Source organism: Lampetra planeri, chromosome 3, assembly GCF_965212315.1.
Source record: "Lampetra planeri chromosome 3, kcLamPlan1.2.h2, whole genome shotgun sequence".
NCBI classification, from domain to species: domain Eukaryota; kingdom Metazoa; phylum Chordata; class Hyperoartia; order Petromyzontiformes; family Petromyzontidae; genus Lampetra; species Lampetra planeri.
This window is the reverse complement of record NC_136109.1, coordinates 20,727,214-20,748,934: the sequence shown is the minus strand read 5'-3', so window position 1 is coordinate 20,748,934 and position 21,721 is coordinate 20,727,214. Positions and strand designations below refer to the sequence as shown.

Here is a 21,721-nt window from a genome sequence, read left to right as displayed (position 1 = left end):
CGAGCGAGTGGACCGCACCTGGAGGCACACCGCCTGCTCCGGAGGGTGACGCCGCCGCCGCAGGAGAGGGAGCACGGGCTCCAGGCTGACCAGGGCCCCCACTCGCCCACGGAGAGCGCCTGCCGCTTCGGCCGCGACAGCAGCGCCGCAGGCCTGCTGCCAGCCTGCCCGACACAAACGGTGGGCGCCACGGAGGCGAGACGTTAATTACCTCACCTGGTATCGATCTCGAGCCTGACGCCTGCTGTACGTGAAGTTTGCATGTTCTTCCCGTGGTCGTGTGGATTTTTCTACGGGTCCTCCGGTTTTTTCCCCTCCACATTTAGAATCGATGTGCGTTTAGAGCATTTGGCTGCTGTAAATGTCCACCTGCTAAGCCACTTAAGCGTCGAGCTATCATTTGTGGCCAGGTCGCTTCTGAAACAAACGCTGTATAACTAAGTGGGCCTTACCTGGTAAAATAAAACAAATTGTTATAGTCTTTTAAATGCCACCATCACTCTCAGGATTCACCACCACTACGACTGAACTTATTGAAGGGCTATTTCAGCTGTTCTCAACCAGCGGGGAGGGGTGGTGGGAATGTGGGAGTAGCACAGGCTGCGGCATGGATACCGTGCAGGAGAAATGTTGAATGTGCGCAGGGAACGTCAGTGCGACAAAACCATTGATACACAACATACAATCGATGCCTTATTAACATCGCGTTGACTAGGGGTGTGGACATGTGCCCTCTCTGTGTATTGTGGCCTTAATAACCTTGCGGATTACTAAGGTCTTGATTCATTTTGAAACATGATCCATGTCACACACAAGGCTATTGTGAACAATATAGCACATAAATAGTGCCTGGGGCCATTAAGTCAAATATAGCCGAATTATTAGGGCAAAGGTAAAATTTTGTTCAATAACAAGTGGAGGAAAAATCACCAAACATATTTCTTACGCAAAAATACACTTACGATGTGTTTACATTGGAACGATTTAGTAAATTCAAGCTGATGTTGTAATTTAAATGTTTGTATTGTATTTGGGTTCTAATCCTCTCCGGCCTATAAGCCTTGGACTTGAACGTTGTCTTGAGCACCGGTTCCTGGCAGCTGATTTATCTTCCCGTCGAGTGAGATACGGAACCAGACTGAGCCAAGCAAACTGCACATACCTTGAGGGAAGACGGTACTCATAAATTACCCTCAACAAACTCGATGGCACGCCCTCGCCTTGTAGACATCTCACACGAGAGAGGTCACATTTTTCCCCCTCTCTATAATTTACTTATCAAAAGTGTATTTCTAGGAAAAAATCTAATTGATCTGAAATAGAATTGCTTCCGTTACAAAATCCTATGGATGTGTGCAGACAGCCGTTACAATTCCAGTCGTTTGATCATTTCCCCGGCAAGAAGCCAATGAGATATTGAGTCTTTTTTTTCTTCACAAGGAAGCCTTGAGTATTATAAGTTAAATAAAGAGAAGAGGGGATGGAGAAAAACCCCTCAAATAATTATGGATAATTAGTACAAAAGTCAGTCAATATGATGGCACAAAAAAGGGCCTTGCTTTACATTTGTGGAAGCTGACCAACATGTTTTTATTTAAGCAACACATTACATCAAAATAACTCAAACGTAGTGAATTCAAGTTCCGTATAACATGTCAAAGTTTTAGTTCAATACAATACGTTTGTAGTCGAATGTGCAAACACGCCACAGCCGTTCGTGTGCAATCCTTTGGGAGGATGCACTGACACCAAATCATCTGTCTCTGATGATGAACCTACAACTTGCATAATTTCTGCTGTGTTCATCTCAGAAAGCACCTCTGTTGGGGGGGTTCCTGTGCTCATCTGATTAAGTGTCCTGCAGAACCACAGAGACAAAGATCCCCCGTATAGCTTACAGAGGCTGTTGGCACAAGTGCTGTCGTGAGGACCTATTGCACTGCGCCACAAACCGGAAGACCTTCGATCAGTTCCCACTCATGGTCAGAACCGCCAGCGAATATCTGAACCGGTCTACTCAGCCTTTAACGAGTATCTCGAGTGGCGTGGAAACATTCTCACCGGGGAGACAAAGGCGGTCAGGTATAGCTCAGGCCACAACAACTCCCTCATGTGGTGCATTCATAAGTGGAGATTTCCGGACACGTGCGACGAAGAGCTTCATAGCTCATCGGGTTCTCCCAGCTGAAATCAAATTTCTTTGTCTTTTGAGCTATGCATGCACGGAGACCCTGCAAACCCTGCCACTGAACCAGAGGCGGAGTTTAACGTCTATATTGGGGGGGGGGGGGGAGCAGGGGTTCGCTTTGTCCCTCACATTCGGAATCGCGGGTGAATATAATGACTTTAGTTTTAATCTTAATTGTAAACGACAGAAAATAAATGTATAAAAGTGTTAAGTTTGCCTGGGGTGTTGCCCCCACGTGCACCTCCCCCCCACCCACAACTCTGCCCATGCACTGAACCCGGGGAAAGAAAACAATGTTGGGTGCCAACCGCACAAATCAATCATCCACTCGAGGCTCGGCTGCGGAGTTACCTCTGTGCGCAGCGCAGCGCTCCGCGTGCCGAATGGCGATTCGAGCTACTGAAGCCGCGGAGGAATATGACAATCTCGTCATCGCCGCAAACACGGCAAACCACAAAAGCGGTTTTAATGACGGCTCCAATTTCCTCCTCCTCCGCCCCTCGTCATCCAGAGGGGGGGAAATGATGCTGAGGGACTGCAGCCACCTGTCACCGTGTTGCCAATTGACCGGAATTAAGAGATGAAAACACGTTGCGATTTACGAGTCACGCTGTGCAGAGAACGACGATAATTCAAATGCGAGATGAGGGCGGGTGTCACGCATTAACTGAGGTAACGAGTGAAATGTACCGGTTGTGTCAGGTATCTTGTTGCTCCTGTATTTAACCCAATGTGCACGGCACATTGGCTCCTCGTTTGAAATGCAAAAAAACTGCATCCAGTGCAATCCTTATTCTGTAGGTCAAAATAATCTGGTTTTTAAAGGGCTGCTATACCACTTTTATTTTCCTATTTTCTTTCTTTTGCAATCACATTTATTGTGGTCATATACGTTGCCTTTAGTAGCAATTGACCAATGAATTGCAAAAATAAGCTTTAAAATACAATAAAGTGCAATGTCAAATATTTAGTTAAAACATTCATTGGTTGTAAAATAGCTCATTTGAACTACACATATGAACTTTGATCTTGTGACTGATGCAAACATCAATTGATTCAATTACTCTTCGCTGCATACATTTGTACGCGTTAAATAAAACTGGGTTTATGTTAGAATTGCCCTCGTGGGAGTGGTTTGATAACAGCGACCACTTTCCTTGTTCCTCCTGAGCATCATTCCCAAGATCTAAGCACCCATTCATCAGCAAGCGCGCACAAGATACTGCGGAAGCACAATCTTACAACATGAGCTTTGCAAACACGATATCACGTGTGATGGGAAATCAGTTTTTCGTGATTTGCTGTTAACAACAACATTTTTAAATATCTCGCCATGCACAGGCCAGGGCATGAGCTCAGGCAGCTTGGTGGGGAATGTAGGACATCCAAAACATTAAAAAGACACACAGTCCTGGCATACAAGTCAGAAGATCCCTGGTAGAAGTTCAGGGAGCTCACGAACAGGCAGCCTTGAGAGGGAGGTTGAAACACCCTGTGGGGAGGTCAGGAGGTCATGGAATTGCCAGTGCAGAGGTCAGAAAGACCAGGCAGAATGGTAGAGAGAAGAGGGGGAGGAGGATGTGAGACCAGGAGAGAGGAAGTAAGATCCTTGAGATTTGTTTTAAAATGCACAATAAGGAAATAGGGCGATATAGGCCAGGTTTGGAAATCGTGGACTGGGATGTCAAGATACCTGAAAAAGTGGTCAACAATACGAAGGGGAAGTCAAAATTCCCAGGTACAAGGATGGGAGCCTAGGAAATAACTTTTGAAAGCCCAGGATGAATGTTGAAATGCCTCGATGGAAAGGTTTGAGAGATTCGAAGAGGAGGTCTGGAGTACAGGGGTGGGCATTTGGGAGGCCTGGCACAAAGAGTGGGAGGCTCAGTGCAGCTGGGAGGTCCGAGGGGTAGAGGTCACGGCTCACACCCAAAACTCCCAGGATCAGCAAAATCCAGAGAACGCTCTTGATTTTGTCAACTCAGACAGCTGCCCACCCTGCCTGCAATACCAAAGTCAGGTGTGCATGTCCGAACGTAAGAGGCTAAATACAGCGATGTTTAATTATAGATAGACATGGCCAACACATGGACATTCCAGGTCCCCTGAGCACAATTTAATCAGGGGGAACAAAAAGGGGGGTTTTAACGGATATGTGATCAAATATGGGATCTACATTAAACGTGCAAAGAAAGCGACCGATCGACATTTGCCTTTCCCTGCAAGGCTCCCGGGCATCTCTGGGATCCCTTCGATGCCGGGCTTGTCTCGCACCAAGCGGTACATACACCAGTTGCACCTGATGGGTGATTTGTCCGTTCGTTGGTGACAGCACGCAAGGAACGTGTATAATCATGATAAAGTACGACTGCAGAGGTGTTCGCGACCGTGCCGGGCGCCTCTCCACTGTGACTTTATATTGTGCCGGCGCGGTGTCCAACGTTTCGCTGCCACGCTTTTTGGAGTTAAAACGTCGGACGTCATGCCAACAAAAACACGCTGTACAAGCCAAACGCACGCACGCACGGCGAGAGTGCGCGGCGGGTTGCTCGCGTCGCGCACGCACCTCAACGAAAAACTGCCGCCGGCAAGATACCGACTACCGGCGAATGCAAGCGAAGCGCGCGCGCAACGTTGGAACGAATGACGGCCAAATGGGCTAACAGAAAATGTCACGCGAGCATCACTTTATACCTGCAGCCAACTCGGCGCGGAGCAACCTAACACCACGTCCCCAAACGTTCCCGAACACCGTTGTGCAACAGGTAATGGCTGTTGATCGCCGATTGAGATTGACGCGTGGGAGTCGGTGCGTCTCTCTTGAACCTCTGACACGGGAATGTGCAGGTAGCTGCCGCCGCCGCCCCGGTGCCCGCGCCGTCAACGCCGACGTTCGTTATTTAATAACGCGTTGCTCGCGTCCCCCATTTATCTCTCTCGCAAAGAACTCTTTACGTTAGCGATCGGATAAGCAGAAGGCCGTTTTTTGAGCACCGCGTGCCATAGGCTGCATTTCACAAAACACGGGCTGTGATATGTCACATGTAGATGTACTGCGGTCCTGTATAAAAGACAAACATCCCCCGTATAGCCTTAACAGACTGTTGGGGCAAGTGCTGCTAGTGAGTGCCTATGCAGGCCGGAACGTCACACGGGGGAATGGGTGACCAGCACCACGCCCGGTCACCTTTGTCTCCCCAGTGGCGACGTTTTCACATCGCACCAGGCACTCATTTGAGGCTGAGTCGACATTGGGGTTCAGATAATCGTCACTGGTGTTAGCCGTGAACGGGAATCGAACTCGGGTCGCCAGGTTCCTAGTGCAGCGCGCTAACCACTACACTACTGATCCCCACATACAAAGACAAATATCCCCCGTATAGCAGCCTTAACAGACCGTGGATGACTTACTTAATCCAAAGACACGTAACGATGAAGATTCGCGCAATTTCTAGAGCGGCAGGCTCCCGCGTGCAAACGCTGCACTCGCGTGCAAGTCCCAAGTGTGGGGTCGACTATTGTCCGGAATAACAGAAACTCTGGGCTACGAATACGATGAAGGTAGACAGGAGGGGGCCGCATTGCACTCGTTGCACCAGGGCCCATGCCAACCACACTAAGCCCAGGGTTTAATGTCAGCCAAAACTGCCTGAGGCTGGGCTCCTGAAAATGTTCTTTGCCGAGCCCACTCCCCCACCACCCCGTGACTGCAGGGGTGGGTGGGGGAACCCGAGAGATCGGGGGACTCCCAGAAAATATTCCATTAGAATGTCAGCCCTGGCTATGGCACTAGGTAGACTCAGCTACTGGGGAGACACATCCCACCATTTCAGTATGTATGTTTAACTTCTTTTGCACCGTACGTAAGCCAACCGTGATAATCGGAGGTGCGGGGAAAGGACAAATAAACGAAACACAAAAAGCAGTTATCAAGAAATTCGTTTTCAGTCTAGATTTTAAAGGGCCATATCTCCAGTGGCTTCCGAATATCGGAAGAACACACAGTGAGCCCCACGTGGTGAGCTGTCACCACTCCGTGAGAAGTCAGACTTGGATCAACCTTTTCCGTTACCGTTGCCGAAGAAGAGGCGATGGAGGTAACAACACTGTGGTGTTCGATGTGTGCCAGTAGACCCCTGCCAAAGCAGTACGCAAAGTGTTTTTCGAGTGCGTGGGAGGTCGGTTGCGTCAGGCGAAGACCAAATATTCCCTGCAATAAAAACAGGTAGAATTCCCACCACTGGTTTGGGAGCCACAACAGAAACGAGCACAGCTCAGTAGTATATCTCATCCAGCAGTGGATAAAAAAAACCGGACTGGACACAGCCTCTTAGTAGCAAGGGGGTGGTGGAGGGAGCTGACACTGCCCCCCCTCCCCCTGCTGAAGGTTCAGCCTCCCTTATACATTCTTAAAGTCATGATGATGGTCTTAATACCGTAATAATGATAGTGTTAATGGTGATGACGGTGGTGGCAGGAATGTTAGTGATTATAATGAGGGTCATGTGTCCCTCCCTCCCCAACCTCCTTGAGCATTTGTATCCAACCCCGCAAACAAGTCACGCACGTCACAGCGTGGGTCGTACCGCGGTTTTTAATCTCAGCTGGAACAACACCGCCGCCGTTCCCCGAACGTCGAGTGAGAAATTCAGCCAGTGGCTGCAGCGTACACGGCTTGCCACGTGGTGAGTTGAGCGGCCCTTCCGATTGCCAGTTCAAAGGCTGGTTTGGCGTTGACCCAACCCATCATCCCTCCGGGGGGCGGGGGATCAATAAAATGCCAACCGCTTTGTGGGGAAATCAACGGTGGTTTCGTGTATGGATAAACTGGCCCCTGCCACCGGAATGAGGAATTCCCACCACTGACTCGTGACTCTGAAGGAGGAGACGAGAGGCACCTCAATGCTCGTTTGAGCAGGAAATCGCATGTGACTTGTATTCGTTTACTGTATACATGTACATGTACAGTACGTTGCCTTACCTCGCCACTGAGGACGCAGAACGAGAGGAGGATCCAGAGAGTGGGCATGGCAACCCCGATGGTAACACCAACATCTCTGCAACACAAACGTAATCATCATCATCATTGCCACGTGTCATCCCAACTGAGTCGTTTTCACGTGTTTTGTTTTTACTTCGACGTTTTGGGGTTGTTTGGGCCAACACCAATTACTTTGCAGGTGAGCGGTGGTTTGGTTTGGTTTGATAATTGGTTTTTTACCCTTCTATCTGGCAACAAAACTGACACCTTTTTACCTAGTCTCACATGGGTTGGACCAGATGCGCCTTTTGGCGTCATCTTGTCCAACCCATGTGAGACTAGGCTCTAAGGAAAGCTGTCTCGGGTGTGGACCAATCAACTTCAAGGACAGTGCACATTATCAGAGTTATGTTCTTTTGTTTGTATTATGACTGCAGGTATTGCGGTCTATGCAAACATGACTCCTTGTAAAAAGGTGTCAGTTTTGTTGCCAGATAGAAGGGTAAAAAACCAATTATCATATTTTTACTGCCAAATGAGGTTCCCATAGTGTAGTTGGTTTGTTTTGTTGGGTTATTTTGTTATGACAGTAAAAACCCACGCAAAACAACCGGTGGAGAACGTAACAGCATACTCCACACGCAAGAGTCGCGAACCCAGGCTCCCCATACCCCGCAGTGTGTTGCTGTGACGGCACACAAAATGCTGTTTACACCACCGCCCTTTGCCAACCCCGAGCGAAGGGCACGATAGGTTCGGAGCCACGCGGCTTCAGCGCGCACTTTACAAGTCGCCTTGTTTAAACTTCCATTATGTAAGCGCATGCCACAGATATACAGCCGCGCAGTCCACGCGCACGAGAGGGATAAGGCGACGAGGGGGAGGAGGGAGAGAAGGCACCGCACCTTGCAGATATCTACAGGTTGAACGTGACATAAACGGGGTCCAACTCACTGGGAGTTTACCACACACAATCAGCACAATCAGTGCGCACTCGCTGTCAGCGTGGATTTTTTTTTCATAAAGATATCTCGTACTGCTTTGGTATTTATGTGTTGACACGAAGCTCGGCAAAACGTGTTAAATAAAACGAGGGTCGGTTAAGAGTCCATGCACCGTAATAATCGGATTGTAGGAGGGCAACTTCCTTCCACCTTGCGTTCTAAAGTAAAAGTGCGAGGTGGGGTGGGCGGTTGTGAGTCTTACTTTGCCGGAGCGTCTTATGATCCGCAGAATACGCTGCGTGTACGTGTGAGAGCGCCTTTTTGAACATCTACGACTGCCAAATAGGCGGCTTCCCTCCTCCAGCAGTGAGTTATTAGGCCTTACTTCACCGCACCGGTCAATGCGGGTTGGTGAAAGCGGTGGGGAGGGGGGGGCACGAGACGTGACAACATCAGCGGTGGAGCGGTGGCGCAGTGGTTAGCGCAACGGCGATGTGAACCCTCCGACCCGAATTCTATTCCCGGCCGCCACGGTTCACCTCAGTGACGAGTGATTTCCCTTAACCCCCCCAGCCCCTTTGGCGTACCCCACCCGCCCTTCACCGCCACCCGAACTGACAATCGTGGTGAAGTATGGTCAAACAACCCACCCCCCCCCCCGTGACTGACATGAAGTTGGGGATGACTTACTTCATCCAGCAGTGGAATGACAAGCAGCTGTACATTAATACTTTATTAATGTTGTCCTTCCCCCGCACTTTCGATGAGTACGGTTGGTTACGTGCCGTGTGAAGGAAGTTCAGCAAACATACATATTTATTTTGTTACTTTGCTGAATCATGAAGTTATTGTACAACAGTAATAACAATGTCTGCACGTGCAATGTGCCTGTGCGTTTCGTGTCTACGTGTGACAGACACACAGACATGCAACAGCATCGCTCCAATAGTTTTCAACACATAACAGATTTTACACATAGCCCTTAGCCAGACTGCACGCACCTTGTAAGATAACCCAGCGATTCAGAAATGCCCCAACAGTCTACATATAAATCATCCTGTCGCATTGTTAAACCAACCGCCAATCACTATCGTTCGTATCCAATCAACACGAGCAATTCCTAGCTCAGAGTTACAATATGTATGTATTCTTGAGAAATCCGATGAGCTCTGAAGCTTTTTCACAGATGTCCAGCTACCCAACCAACTACCACAATCAATTATTAGCCACCCACCGGCTATCCCAGGCAACTAAAGTCATCCTCAAGTAAACCACCGCTATGTTAACCAGTCACCAGCTACCATAACCAATACTCTACCAAGCACCTGTATGTAATTATGCAGCATTCACGAACACAATTACTACTCAACCGGCAGCTCTTAACCAGTCAACAACTACCACAACTCATGTGACTGTTCTAACGTTTAACCAACCTCCGAAAGTACATTCCGAACCAACCCATTTGACATTCTCAGCAAAGCAACAGTCGCGTAACCAACTCCGATTCATACCAAGCGAACACAAATGAATACCTCTTCATCGGATAGGCAGCGCTTGGAAAACCTTTCATCGATACCAGCAGTCCTAGCCAGGACAACTCTTCCCGGCCAAGCAGCCGATTCCAACATTAAATTCAACAGGAATGATCATACAGGACTGCATTACTACTGCGTAGCTGCTCGCGTTTGTAGCTCTATCATCCTCCGATTTGTGTTTGTTGGACACGTTTTGCGACCGTTCGGCGAGATCTCCTTCACGGAACTGAAGAGCAACTCGACTCAGTTTCCTCTGAAGACGTCTCCCCCCCAGCACGTGACGCGAAACGTCGGACAAAATCACGCCGAACTACAGCCAGACACCCACACATCGTCGATAAATACTTTTCCTAGCAACTGCTGTTTGTGTTCAGTTTGTTGTCTCCCCCCCTGCCGCACCTCCGATTATCACGGCTGGCTACGTACGGTGCGAAAGAAGTTCAACACACACACACACACATGCTTCGATAACAATCAAAGTGACACGATTCATTCCGAAAGCCATCCCAGCGACAGCGCTGGTCGTGTAACAGTGAGCAGCCGCGTCTCGCTGCGCGCGCGCGCACGTGTGAGTGAGAGAGATAGGCCACCACGTGTCGCTCTTGAACCCCACGCGTGGTGCGATCGTCCCGGTGTGCCGCCTTACCCTGAGCATTGCCACGTCATGTTTGCCCCCAGGTCCCTGGCTGACGGCCCTGCCGCCTTCTCTTGCGCTGTGATCTTTATTTTCGGCAGAGCTTCCGCGCGCCCTTGGGTGGGGATGCTTTTTTTGGTCGAGACGACAAACTCCAGAGAGCGCTTTTTTGTCCCCCCCCCCGCGGCCTGCGCCACTTGCAGCACTCCTCCTCCTCCTCGTCACTCCCTCCTCACTCTTCCTCCTCCACCCCGGGACTCAGGTTCAAACCCTCGCCGCCGCCAGCTCGCGGACGAGAGGGTCAGCTCAGACCGACACAGCACGCTGGGGGAACACAAAAAAAACAACGACAACGACAAGAGTTCCGAAATGTCGTCGGTGTTTTGTTTTGGTTTCTTCGCCCCTTTGCTCCACAATCGCAGTAATCTGCAGGTGTCTCGCGTGACACGGAGCAGAGCGGCGGCGTTCCGATCAGTGGCCGGGTTCACTGCTCTTGCTCAGAGGCAGCGCACGAGTATTTACTGAACGCGCGACGCATCACCCAGCTACCCTCTCCCCCGAGTCTTGCACGCTACATCAACGTGGCAGCAATAGGAGCAATTATATCAATATCTATACCCCTATATTCTTGGTTCTTTCGGTAAAGTCACGTAGAAGGGAAATAATAAAATAATATAAATATAAAACAATAACAATTTTCACGACGTTGCAGTCAAAACGTCGTGAGAAATTTGTATTGTTTTATATTTATATTATTTTAGTATTTCCCTTCTACGTGACTTTACCGAAAGAACCAAGAATATGAATCCCTGCAAGTCACGAAAGCTTTAAATCAAAATGTATCTCTACCCTCTTCTTGGTTCTTTCGGTAAAGTCACGTAGAAGGGAAATAATAAAATAATACAAATAAAACATAATAAAATAATTCTCACGACGTTTCGGCCACAACGCAAGCAGCCGCCCTCAGGTGAAGAACAGGTCTGTCGGAAAGATAGACCTCATTCAGACGCTGTCTTTCCGACAGACCTGTTCTTCACCTGTGGACGGCTGCTTGCGTTGTGGCCGAAACGTCGTGAGAATTATTTTATTATGTTTTATTTGTATTATTTTATTATTTCCCTTCTACGCGACTTTACCGAAAGAACCAAAAATATGAATCCCTGCAGTCACGAAAGCTTTAAATCGAAATCTATCTCTACCCTGTTCCAAGCGTCACACGGCCGGGGGCTGTCACCCCTCGTCTTCGTCGTTCTACGACTACCAGCAGTCAAGTGTCACTCCTCCAAGTGCCCCCTCTCTTTATCCACGCGTCACTCTTCCAATCGCTGCTCGAGTGTTAACTACTCAGGGGCTGTCACGATCTTCTCAAGGCTCCTACAACTACCAGCCAGCAGCTCCCTACCTGTCCATGACGTCACTCCCCCAGCAGCTCCCTACCTGTCCACGACGTCACTCCCCCAGCAGCTCCCTACCTGTCCATGACGTCACTCCCCCAGCAGCTCCCTACCTGTCCACGACGTCACTCCCCCAGCAGAACCCTACCTGTCCATGACGTCACTCCCCCAGCAGCTCCCTACCTGTCCATGACGTCACTCCCCCAGCAGCTCCCTACCTGTCCACGACGTCACTCCCCCAGCAGCTCCCTACCTGTCCATGACGTCACTCCCCCAGCAGCTCCCTACCTGTCCACGACGTCACTCCCCCAGCAGCTCCCTACCTGTCCACGACGTCACTCCTCCAGCAGCTCCCTACCTGTCCATGACGTCACTCCCCCAGCAGCTCCCTACCTGTCCACGACGTCACTCCCCCAGCAGAACCCTACCTGTCCATGACGTCACTCCCCCAGCAGCTCCCTACCTGTCCACGACGTCACTCCTCCAGCAGCTCCCTACCTGTCCATGACGTCACTCCCCCAGCAGCTCCCTACCTGTCCACGACGTCACTCCCCCAGCAGCTCCCTACCTGTCCACGACGTCACTCCCCCAGCAGCTCCCTACCTGTCCACGACGTCACTCCTCCAGCAGCTCCCTACCTGTACACGACGTCACTCCCCCAGCAGCTCCCTACCTGTCCACGACGTCACTCCTCCAGCAGCTCCCTACCTGTCCATGACGTCACTACCCCAGCAGCTCCCTACCTGTCCATGACGTCACTCCTCCAGCAGCTCCCTACCTGTCCACGACGTCACTCCCCCAGCAGTTCCCTACCTGTCCATGACGTCACTCCCCCAGCAGCTCCCTACCTGCCCACGGGGTCACTCGTCCGTGGCTGTCACCGTCTTCCGAAGGCTCATGCACAAACTGCCAGAGACACTGTCACTCCTGTGAAGAGTCAAGGCGACCCAGAGAGACACCCCCGGCTTGCTTTCTTCTTGTTGCTGTGGTTGTTGTTGTTGCTGCGTCTCTCGAATTGTCTTCAGTCTGTGTGAGATGTTTCAGCCGAGCCCCTTTGCCCTGCCGGCTTCATATGATGCTCCTCCTACTCCTCCCGTGCTGCCCGTGCTCCTCGCGGCGCGTGGCTGCGCGTGGCTTGCGTCGCGGCGTCTCGCCCTCATTGACTCGTGCGCTCTGAGTGAGTGTGAGTGCTCCCCCCTCCCTCCTCTCCCTCCCCTCTCTCTCGCGAGCCCCCTTCTTCAATGCGCTGTTTGCGAGACGCGAGCTTGAATCAGCGGCGTGGCGCGTTTGGCGCCCTCCCGTGGGGTCGGCGCGGTCCGTTTAATTTTAATTTTGTTTGCTGGAAGCGCTGAGAATGGAGTGAGTGGAGGCTGCTTGCTTGCTTGATGTGTGTGTGTGTACCATACGATGAACTTCTTTCGCGCCGTACGTAGCCAACCGCGCTAATCGGAGGTGCGAGGTGGGGTGGGGGAAGGAGTTGTGATGTGAACCGCAACAGGCCGGAACGTCGTTCCGGGAATGACTTTGGCACGCCGCATTTACCTCGCCTTGGTTTGTACTCACGATGCTCGCTATTGGCATGGCACTATAGCAATATAGGGTACACACAGTACAGCGTTCAGATTGTGTTTCTCACTAACACCCCCCCTCCCCCGGCATGCCTGGAGAAAACCCACAAATACGAGGGGATAACACAAAAATACGCACCAGAAACAGGTCAATACCGTAATAATGGGCACTCCTCATCGTGCAGCCGCGTTTCCGACTTTGAACGGATCATCACCTGGATTAAATGGGGCATTCATTGATCCACTATTTCTCACGGTGGAGAGCTGTGCCTCAAATAGGAACCGTGTGTGAACAGCTCATTCTTGAGATTGTATCCTGTAAGCAAAACAATTCTTAAGTTATATAAAATACACAAGTTACTGAAGTGAACATTTCACAAACAATATTTAGTTATCTGTGTTAAGCGAGTGCGTTTTACAGCAAACACTGAGATGGATTGCAGTTGATTGGAAACATGAAAACGCTCTGGCCCTGTGACTGCTCGTACAACAGCCGCTGAACTTGTGTGTTGTGCTGAAGGTTCCCTTCACTGGGAGCTAGCTGCAACATCTCACCAAATATAAGCTGTGATTACACTCCATAGGCAAGCTGCCTCTTAGTGAAAATCTACGGACATCAATTACACGGAAAACTGTGAGTTTAGTTGCGTACACCAAACTGCCACAAGACCCTTGACACGGCCATTGATGCGTATGCGTTTCAATCTTTAACAAAAGCATTCTGCTGTAGCCAAAACAGTCGGATATCATTAACCTGCAAACGATGCGATGAAAAGCAGCGACCCTAGCCTGGTGGGTAACTACAAATAGAATGAATGCCAGGGCTTAAACGTCGTCGTCTACTTCTTGGCACGTCCCATTGTTTACACTTGGCGTTCCCACTACTCTGCAAATGTGGCTCCGCTTAATTAAATCCAGGAGGAAGTACGCGCTGAGCCGTAACAGCGGCCGATCTCCGTGCGGATTCTAAAATCTTGAACTCGGTCGCGACGCCGCGCTCTGCCGAGGTTCACGCAGATGCAACAACAACAACCACACGCCACCCATTCGCCAACTAAGTGGCGGTGACATCAACTCACGGTGCTTGTGCCAGGCCAGGTGCACTTTGAGGCCACGTCAAGTGTCGAAGGCTCGCTGGCAGGAGGTCACGGGTTGACCGCACCGAGTTGCGCGTGGAACGACGACATTCGGGGCGATCCCGGGGGTGGGCTTTGACCTGACCCACGTTGACAGTTATCCTCAATCTAAACGAGGCCCTTTGCATTTGAACCGCTTTACATTTAAATGTGATGGAATGTGTTCCGAGTGGCCCCGCATGGAAACGACGCCAACGCCTTGATGCGCATGTGCCACGCAGAGCACGGGGCAAGGCTGGACTCACACAGCGCGCGCATGTGCGGGGCAGGTGGCAGATTTGTGCCCGAGTGGGGAAATGAGCGTTGAAATGGAAATAATCCCAGGTTAAAGTGATATCGACTCAGTTTTTATTTGCAAAGAAAGTGGATAACAATTATCGTTTATGCATACAGGAGCGGGGGGGGGGGGGGTGTTAGTCCACTGCGCGAAAACACACAACAGCCTGAGTTCGATTCCTGGCCACCTTTAACTTTGACGGCGAGTGATTCAGAATAGGAACTGTACTGATGCTGGACACACCTTGCTCACCAAACCACAGTGACTAGCATGGTGAAGTATGGTCAAACAACCCCCCCCCCCCAACCATTACCAAAACGACGTGGGGAGGCTTTCATCCAACAGTGGCTTGATAAAGGGCTGTAATTGATTATCTTTTAGCAATTGTTAACATTGTATTTTTTTGTTTCTTTCAGCTGTCTTTTTACTCTCCGATTAGCTTAAATAAGGTGACATTGGGTTTTGTTACTGTCAATGGGTTTATCCAAGGCAATGCCGAACCACAGAATCATTTGCAAAAACAGCTCAAGCAAAGTAATATAAATCGTGCCAGTCGCTTTCACAATGGAAACACACGTTGATTTAGGGAAGGGAGTGGAGGTGGGAGAATGATGATGATATGGTTACATAGACGGTGGTGAGGTCAAAGGCAGGGGCAGCTAAAAACGTGGGCGGGGGGCTACGTGACTTTACCGAAAAAAACTAAGAATAATTCCTGCAGTCACGAAACCTCCAAAATTAAGAATGGGGGGCTAAGATGTGAAGTTTCATCGGCAACATAAAGTATGACGACTGTGATAACGGTACTCATTTTGTACGTTAGCCAATTCCGAGCTTAAAACATTACTTGCAGACGACATTTCTGTATTTCAAAAAAAAGTTAGCACGTAGATAGGTTCAAATAAAATAACAAAAAACTACGACGTTTCGATCGCAACACAAGCGGTCGTCGTGACTTTACCGAAAGACCCAACGAATATAAATTCCTGCAGTCACGAAAGCTTTAAGTCAAAGTTAGCACGGTCAGTTTATCACCTACAATGGGCTACAGGTGTTCTGAATGAACGACGCCGCCTTCATTCATTGTTCAGTACGATGTCCAGCACGCAAAGTGAAACAGCACAGGGCACTGAAAACGAGAAGCGCTGCCATTCGCCCAATTAGCTGTGCTTCTTGAGGGCATCGCCAGCGCATGACTCACATTGACGGGAAGGGAGCTGCGGAGGTGTAACCTGGCGTTGTCCAGACAACGTCTGGTGCTTTTCGGGCTGACGTCACCTTGTTACAGGAGACGTTGATCTCAACCAGGCCGAGCGTGACAATCATATATATATCAAAAGGGGGCTTAGCACATCACCGGGTGGCATAGATATAGCCAGGTTGGTTGTCTCTGCACGATCGCCCGGTTGTTGCAATGGGAAGCTTTGCAAATACGAATCTCAGACAGGGGTCAAGTCAGCCCATAAAACCTTCTGGGGTCAATAGAATGAGTCACGATTTGTGGAAAGCCGACAGTGGTGATCATCCTGTGGATAAACCTACCGGTCTTCACCGTGTCAATGTCGAAGCCGCTAGTGCTGAAATAATGTTACAATGTTTTATTTTGAATTGGACTTTAAACTTGTTCTGGTTTAGTAAGATTTTATGCGTGTACTGTATGTGTATACCTTCGCGTCAATATTTAAAGTAAGAACATCTTTACTTACAAACACTGTTCTGTTTTCTTACATGGACGCTTATAAGACACAGCGAATTTGTAATTTCCATTATGTAATGTTTACACAGCTGATATTGTACGCTGAATATTAAGGTCAGCAGTTCCAACGCCAGTGAAGTTAAACACAATCTTTCATTCAATCGTGGTTTCATTTTTTTTCTGTGGGTGGACTGGCTCTTGGCTCATGAATGTGGAACCTAAGCCATTGGTAAAGCACATTTGATGTAGTTGAGCTTCACCTAGTGTTAATGACAACATAGGGGACACTGTTTGAATGACCACAAACCATCGTAACACCTCTGTATTAGTGGCAGAAAAAAGGTAAAATCAGCTGCAAATTTTTTATTACGTTGATTTTTTTGCGGGAATTAACTGATATTGTGGGATAATGTAAATCTATTGGTGGATGGGAATTGGACGCAAGCGTAGGATTGATCACCCTGTCGCTGGCCGCCTTTGGGGAGGGTGTATAGTGTGAAAGGCCGAAACACCCTAGGAACCAAAGGTTCACTACTGACGATGCGCTCCCCAAATTTCACCACTGTTCATGAACTCTTGGAAGTGCTTGCACAAAGGATAGTAACATCTCATCCTGTGTTCTTGGAATTTTTTGGTGGATGAGGACCTTACCGTGCCGTGTTGGTTATGGCGGTTGTTTGAGCATACTTCACCACGATGGTAATTGTGGGTAAGTAAAGGGGGGAGGCTCAGGTCCGTTTCAGATATCATTCGCCCACTGATGTCAGCCGTGGCGAGGAATTTAACTAAAGTTGCCAGGTGCATATCAAATGAAGCTAATCAGTGTCATATTAACTTTAAAAATAATCAATTTTAGTCTAGATCTGTGCATTTAATGATTTAATCCTTTAAAGGGTGCGCCATTATACCTGCTTGCCTCAAAAGGCACTTTGTCGCGCCATCTTCGGTAATGACCTTTGTGGTATGCTGAGTCACATTTTGTCTGCAAATTAGCTCAGTGTTAATTACCGCATCTGGTTTCACAGAAATATTAAGTTAAATTTGGAAGGGGGAAAAAATGCCCTTTTTAAGTCAAATTAACTCTTAAGTTCTTCTCTAGATTATAAGACACACTTTTCAAACCCTGTATTTTAAAGAGAATTTGGGGTGCATTTTATAATCCGGGAAATACGTGACCTTCCTGAAGACATGTTTTAATCTCGTTGTTCAGAATTATCTTCGGAAATATGGTTCTCCATCGCAACAATGGGAATCCACCTCTGCAATCATACCATAGTATTAACTAGAACTTCACGTTATACAGCCCCTTACACATGAAGCTTCCCAGCGCTTGACATAAAATAACCCGAGCCTTGAGAATTAAAACTGAATGAAACTATTAAAAGAAAAGAAAAATAACCCTTAAGAAATAAAATGATAAAAGACCTATAAAGGATAAAGACAACATAAGAGGCACAACCCCTACACGATGAAAGCAAATACGTTTAAGATTGGGCGTTTACGACGCAAGCGACTGAGAGTTCCGATGGTTCTGGGGCGAAGAGTTCAATCGACGAAACACCTGGCTGCTGATCTCTCTCTTGCTCCACTGCTCGCAGGTCGTAGCGACTCAATAAGACCCGTAGGGGGGAAGTTGGATCAAATAGCTTGAGCCATGGACCTGCTCTTGCGCACACACCTGAAGAAGAAGACGAATTTCTTGGCATGCGCCTGAAACTTTTATGCACGTTAATAAAGTTTCATAAAGTAAGGCTTTCGCAAGAATGAAACTCCCGCAACAGGTTGGCAGCAATTTCAGTGCTGGCTTCAAATCTACGACTTTTATGTTGAAAGCAGTAACTTAACCTGTCTAAAAAAAAGTTTGAAAAAGCCAGACAGAAATAAAATAAAAACTTCCTGATTACTTACCGGGCTGTTAGGAGATACTAGATTGGCTCTTGCATAACATGGCCCCTTAAGAACCCATTTATTAAAATTATATATTTACATATATTTTAATCCTGTTCTTTTAAGTGGTGATTTCATAAGAGTGTTAATTTGGCAAGTACCAGTCACGTGAAAATATGAATGATTTTGTATGAACAAATTGAATGGAACACACGCATCATTGGCACTTGCTAACACTGTTGTAGGGTTTTACGGTTGTGCTGTTTAACTTTCTGATGTGTTCCCAGGTTGCACCCGCGTGTTGTTCAGCACGATGTCTGATGCTGGGGACCTCCAAACACACGGTACAAAAGTTAAACACATTCGAGAGCTATCGTTGCTTCTTTACAGCAGGACATAAATATATGGTTATGTTTTCGGCAGCAGACATACTTCACAACACCGAAGAACTGTATTCACATCTGCCAGCCCCATTCATTAAACGTGAAGTGTAGCCCACGCAATTTTGCTTGCAATTTTAATTCACGTTATTGTAATGGAGGAATGCTTTGTGATAATAATAATCATCTGTTAAATGTACACACATATAGAGGTGGCGGGTGGCTAAGAGGTCAGAGTGCTGAGCCTGCGCTGCTCAGACCCTGGGGTGGAATCCAAACAGCCGACGGTGATTAACTCAGGTTTTCAAGTATAGCGCGTTGATGGCATCAGCCCAATCGCCAATGATTTCGCACACAAAAATCACACACACATTGGTTCTATATCTTCTTGGTTCTTTCTTGCGTTGTGGCCGAAACGTCGTGAGAATTATTTTATTATGTTTTATTTTTATTATTTTATTACTTCCCTTCTACGTGACTTTACCGAAAGAACCAATAAGATGAATCCCTGCAGTCACGAAAGCTTTGAATCGAAATCGGTTCTATACTTGATTTTTTTGTATACATTCCAGCCGTAGAATATATTTTAAAATCACTGGTTGGTCATGTGACGAACATTACTCTTGGTGGTAGAATGTATGGGATAGTGGCACCCCCTACTATCCCATAGCTCTGTGATGATCACATGGCACCCGGAGCAATCTGCTGCTCTGCCACATTTCCGAATAGATGTTTCACCTCGCTTTATAACATTAGAATACATTGAGGTGAAACAACAAAAACATAATAATAATAACAACCAGGAAAACAAAAACGGTCGAAAAATACCTGCCGCCATAATTTCTTCATTCCTGTTTGCCCAAGTACCGGCGGAAACACAATGCACACGAGTCATCCAGGGAACTGGAAGGATTTTCTACACTGACACGTCGAGACGATCGACACACACCTGTGGTGTCAGCCATGGCCACCTGCTGTGGCGGCGCTGGTAACAGCCGTGAATGAGTGTGCACGCAGTTTGAGATTACATCGGGAGAAATGCGCAGGATATCTGGACGAGCAGCTTGAAAATGGCAGGGGGGGGGCAGCTGTTTTAGATTAAGGCTTCGTGTGGCGTTCCACTAAAGGGGAGATGATGACAGTGTTCCATCTAAGTTGACAGCGGGATTTATTCCTATTTAAAATTTATTTATTTTGAAATACAGTGCTCGTGTGTGTGTTCTGCTTTGCACGTCCAAATCATCAAAATGCATGTTTGAAAGGACGGCTTCACGCCTTGTCAGTGTCTCAAGAATCGAGAGAAAATATATTATCAAAGTCTAATGGAGGCTGGAGTCTAGCTTTTTTTATCTGAAGGTCAGGGCTGCCTTTGTGTGTGCGCATGTGTGTGGGTCTTTATCTACAGCCCTGGCTTTGATAAAAGGTATTCCGAGTGCTGCTTAATGTTTTCAGTGGCCAAAACAAATTCCAAAGCCAGCTTTGCAAAGACTTAGACTGAATAGACAAGCAATTTACCCATACGATCAAAAACGTTATCTCGTGAATTGAAAAGAAAAAATTCATTTCAGGCATTGGTCCATTCTTCAATACAGATGCAGTGGGAAGTAGAACGTATGTGAGAGACCACATGTTACAAGTTTGACTCCCACGTTACAATAAAAACAATAAAACGAATTGCGTCTGCAATGAGATTAAATTATGGCATATAAATGCGACGTGTCTTGAGTCTGTTGGTTTTCAAAAATTATGTAATAGCATTAGTTCGCGTGCAGGGATCAAAAATACAAGATCAGTGTTGTGCGTGTGTGGATGTGCACATGGACATTGCCACGAGGGAGACAAAGACGGCCGGGCATGATGCTGGCCACCCACCCCCTCGTGTGCCGTTCCTGCCTTCATCGGTGCTCGCTAACAGCCCTTGTCCCCACAGCCTGTTAAGGGCTATACCGGGGGGTATCTTTGCACACGCACACGTGCGTCCATGTGTGCGCGCGTGACTCACGAATGTGCTCTCGTTGTCATTTTTGTTGCCAAACCAAAACATTCAGATGTGCACTTTCATTCGTGACTTTCCAAATCGCAGCGTGATCGCGACGTACTTGAGCGTGTAGTCACGCGAATAGGAAAGTGGCACATTTTGATACCGCGGAAAGGGCACTGACAATCTACAAACGGACCCAAGATGTTGACGTTGATTATCGTTTCGGGGCAATCAAGAAGCAACGCGCTTTGCAAGGGGCAGAATCGTGATTGGGCAATCAGAATCGGGTGCTTGAGCTTTCAGCCGTGGGCATCAACAACCCACGTGTTCAATCTACACATGGCTACGCTAACCCAAAAAGGCTAACATTTTTGCGAAATCCAGAAACTTTTACAGGAAAGTGGCAATTTTGATACCACAGGACAGGGAAATTGACATCTGCAAACGGACCCAAGCTGTTGCCGTTGATAAGTATCGTTTCGGGTCAATCAAGAAGCAACGCGCTTTGGGGGGGGGGGGACAGAATCGTGATTGTGCAATGATAATAGGGTGCTTGGGTTTTCAGCCCATGGGCATCAACAAACCCATAACGTTTAATCTACGCGGGGCTATGCTAACCCAAAACGGGCTCAAATTTTTGGGAATCTAAAAACCTGTACCAAATAAAGTCGTACCGATTTGCAACAACAATTGTCAAGGAATAATTGCGCGTCACATTTTAACCAAGCGGTGACATACATCCAGAACGAAGTTAATTAATATTAATATATATTTGAAATCCCTATCCTTAAAGCTCCACGTATGTAACATTTACAATGCCAAAAAATATAAACTGTATAATAATCTTCCTTCCATCTTGATTCTCGCTCTCTTGAATTACTGAATTCATCAGTGCACATAAGCACGCTTAATACTGGTAGGAACCTCCTGGTTACACCAGCCCACAGGGGAGTATTGTGTCAGTCGTGCAAGGAGGGGCTGGGTGGGGAGGGGCTGGGTGGAAGGGGAGGGTGGGGAGGGACTGGGTGGGGAGGGTAGGGAGGGGCTGGGTGGGGAAGGGCTGGGTGGGGAGGGGCTGGTCACCCCGTGGTGCCCTTATAAAACTCAACGTTTAACCTAC

At 48.1% G+C, this 21,721-nt stretch overlaps 1 protein-coding gene across 2 annotated transcripts in view; it reads right to left on the bottom strand.

Annotated features, from left to right (window-relative positions):
• Positions 1-12,854, bottom strand: part of ADAMTSL5 (ADAMTS like 5) — a 45,876-nt gene extending 33,022 nt beyond the window's left edge. Inside the window, exons 1-4 of one of the 2 annotated variants that reach the window (XM_078623531.1) lie at positions 12,525-12,854; positions 10,295-10,606; positions 7,170-7,245; positions 19-164 (exon numbers count right to left, since the gene is read on the bottom strand). In XM_078623531.1, coding sequence (XP_078479657.1) covers positions 19-164; positions 7,170-7,245; positions 10,295-10,314 — 242 coding nt within the window. In that variant the 5' untranslated portion in view covers positions 10,315-10,606; positions 12,525-12,854. Of the gene's footprint in view, positions 1-18; positions 165-7,169; positions 7,246-10,294; positions 10,948-12,524 lie in introns of those variants that run through there. The other variant, XM_078623540.1, reaches the window with a different exon arrangement.
• Positions 12,855-21,721: the final 8,867 nt, after the last annotated feature.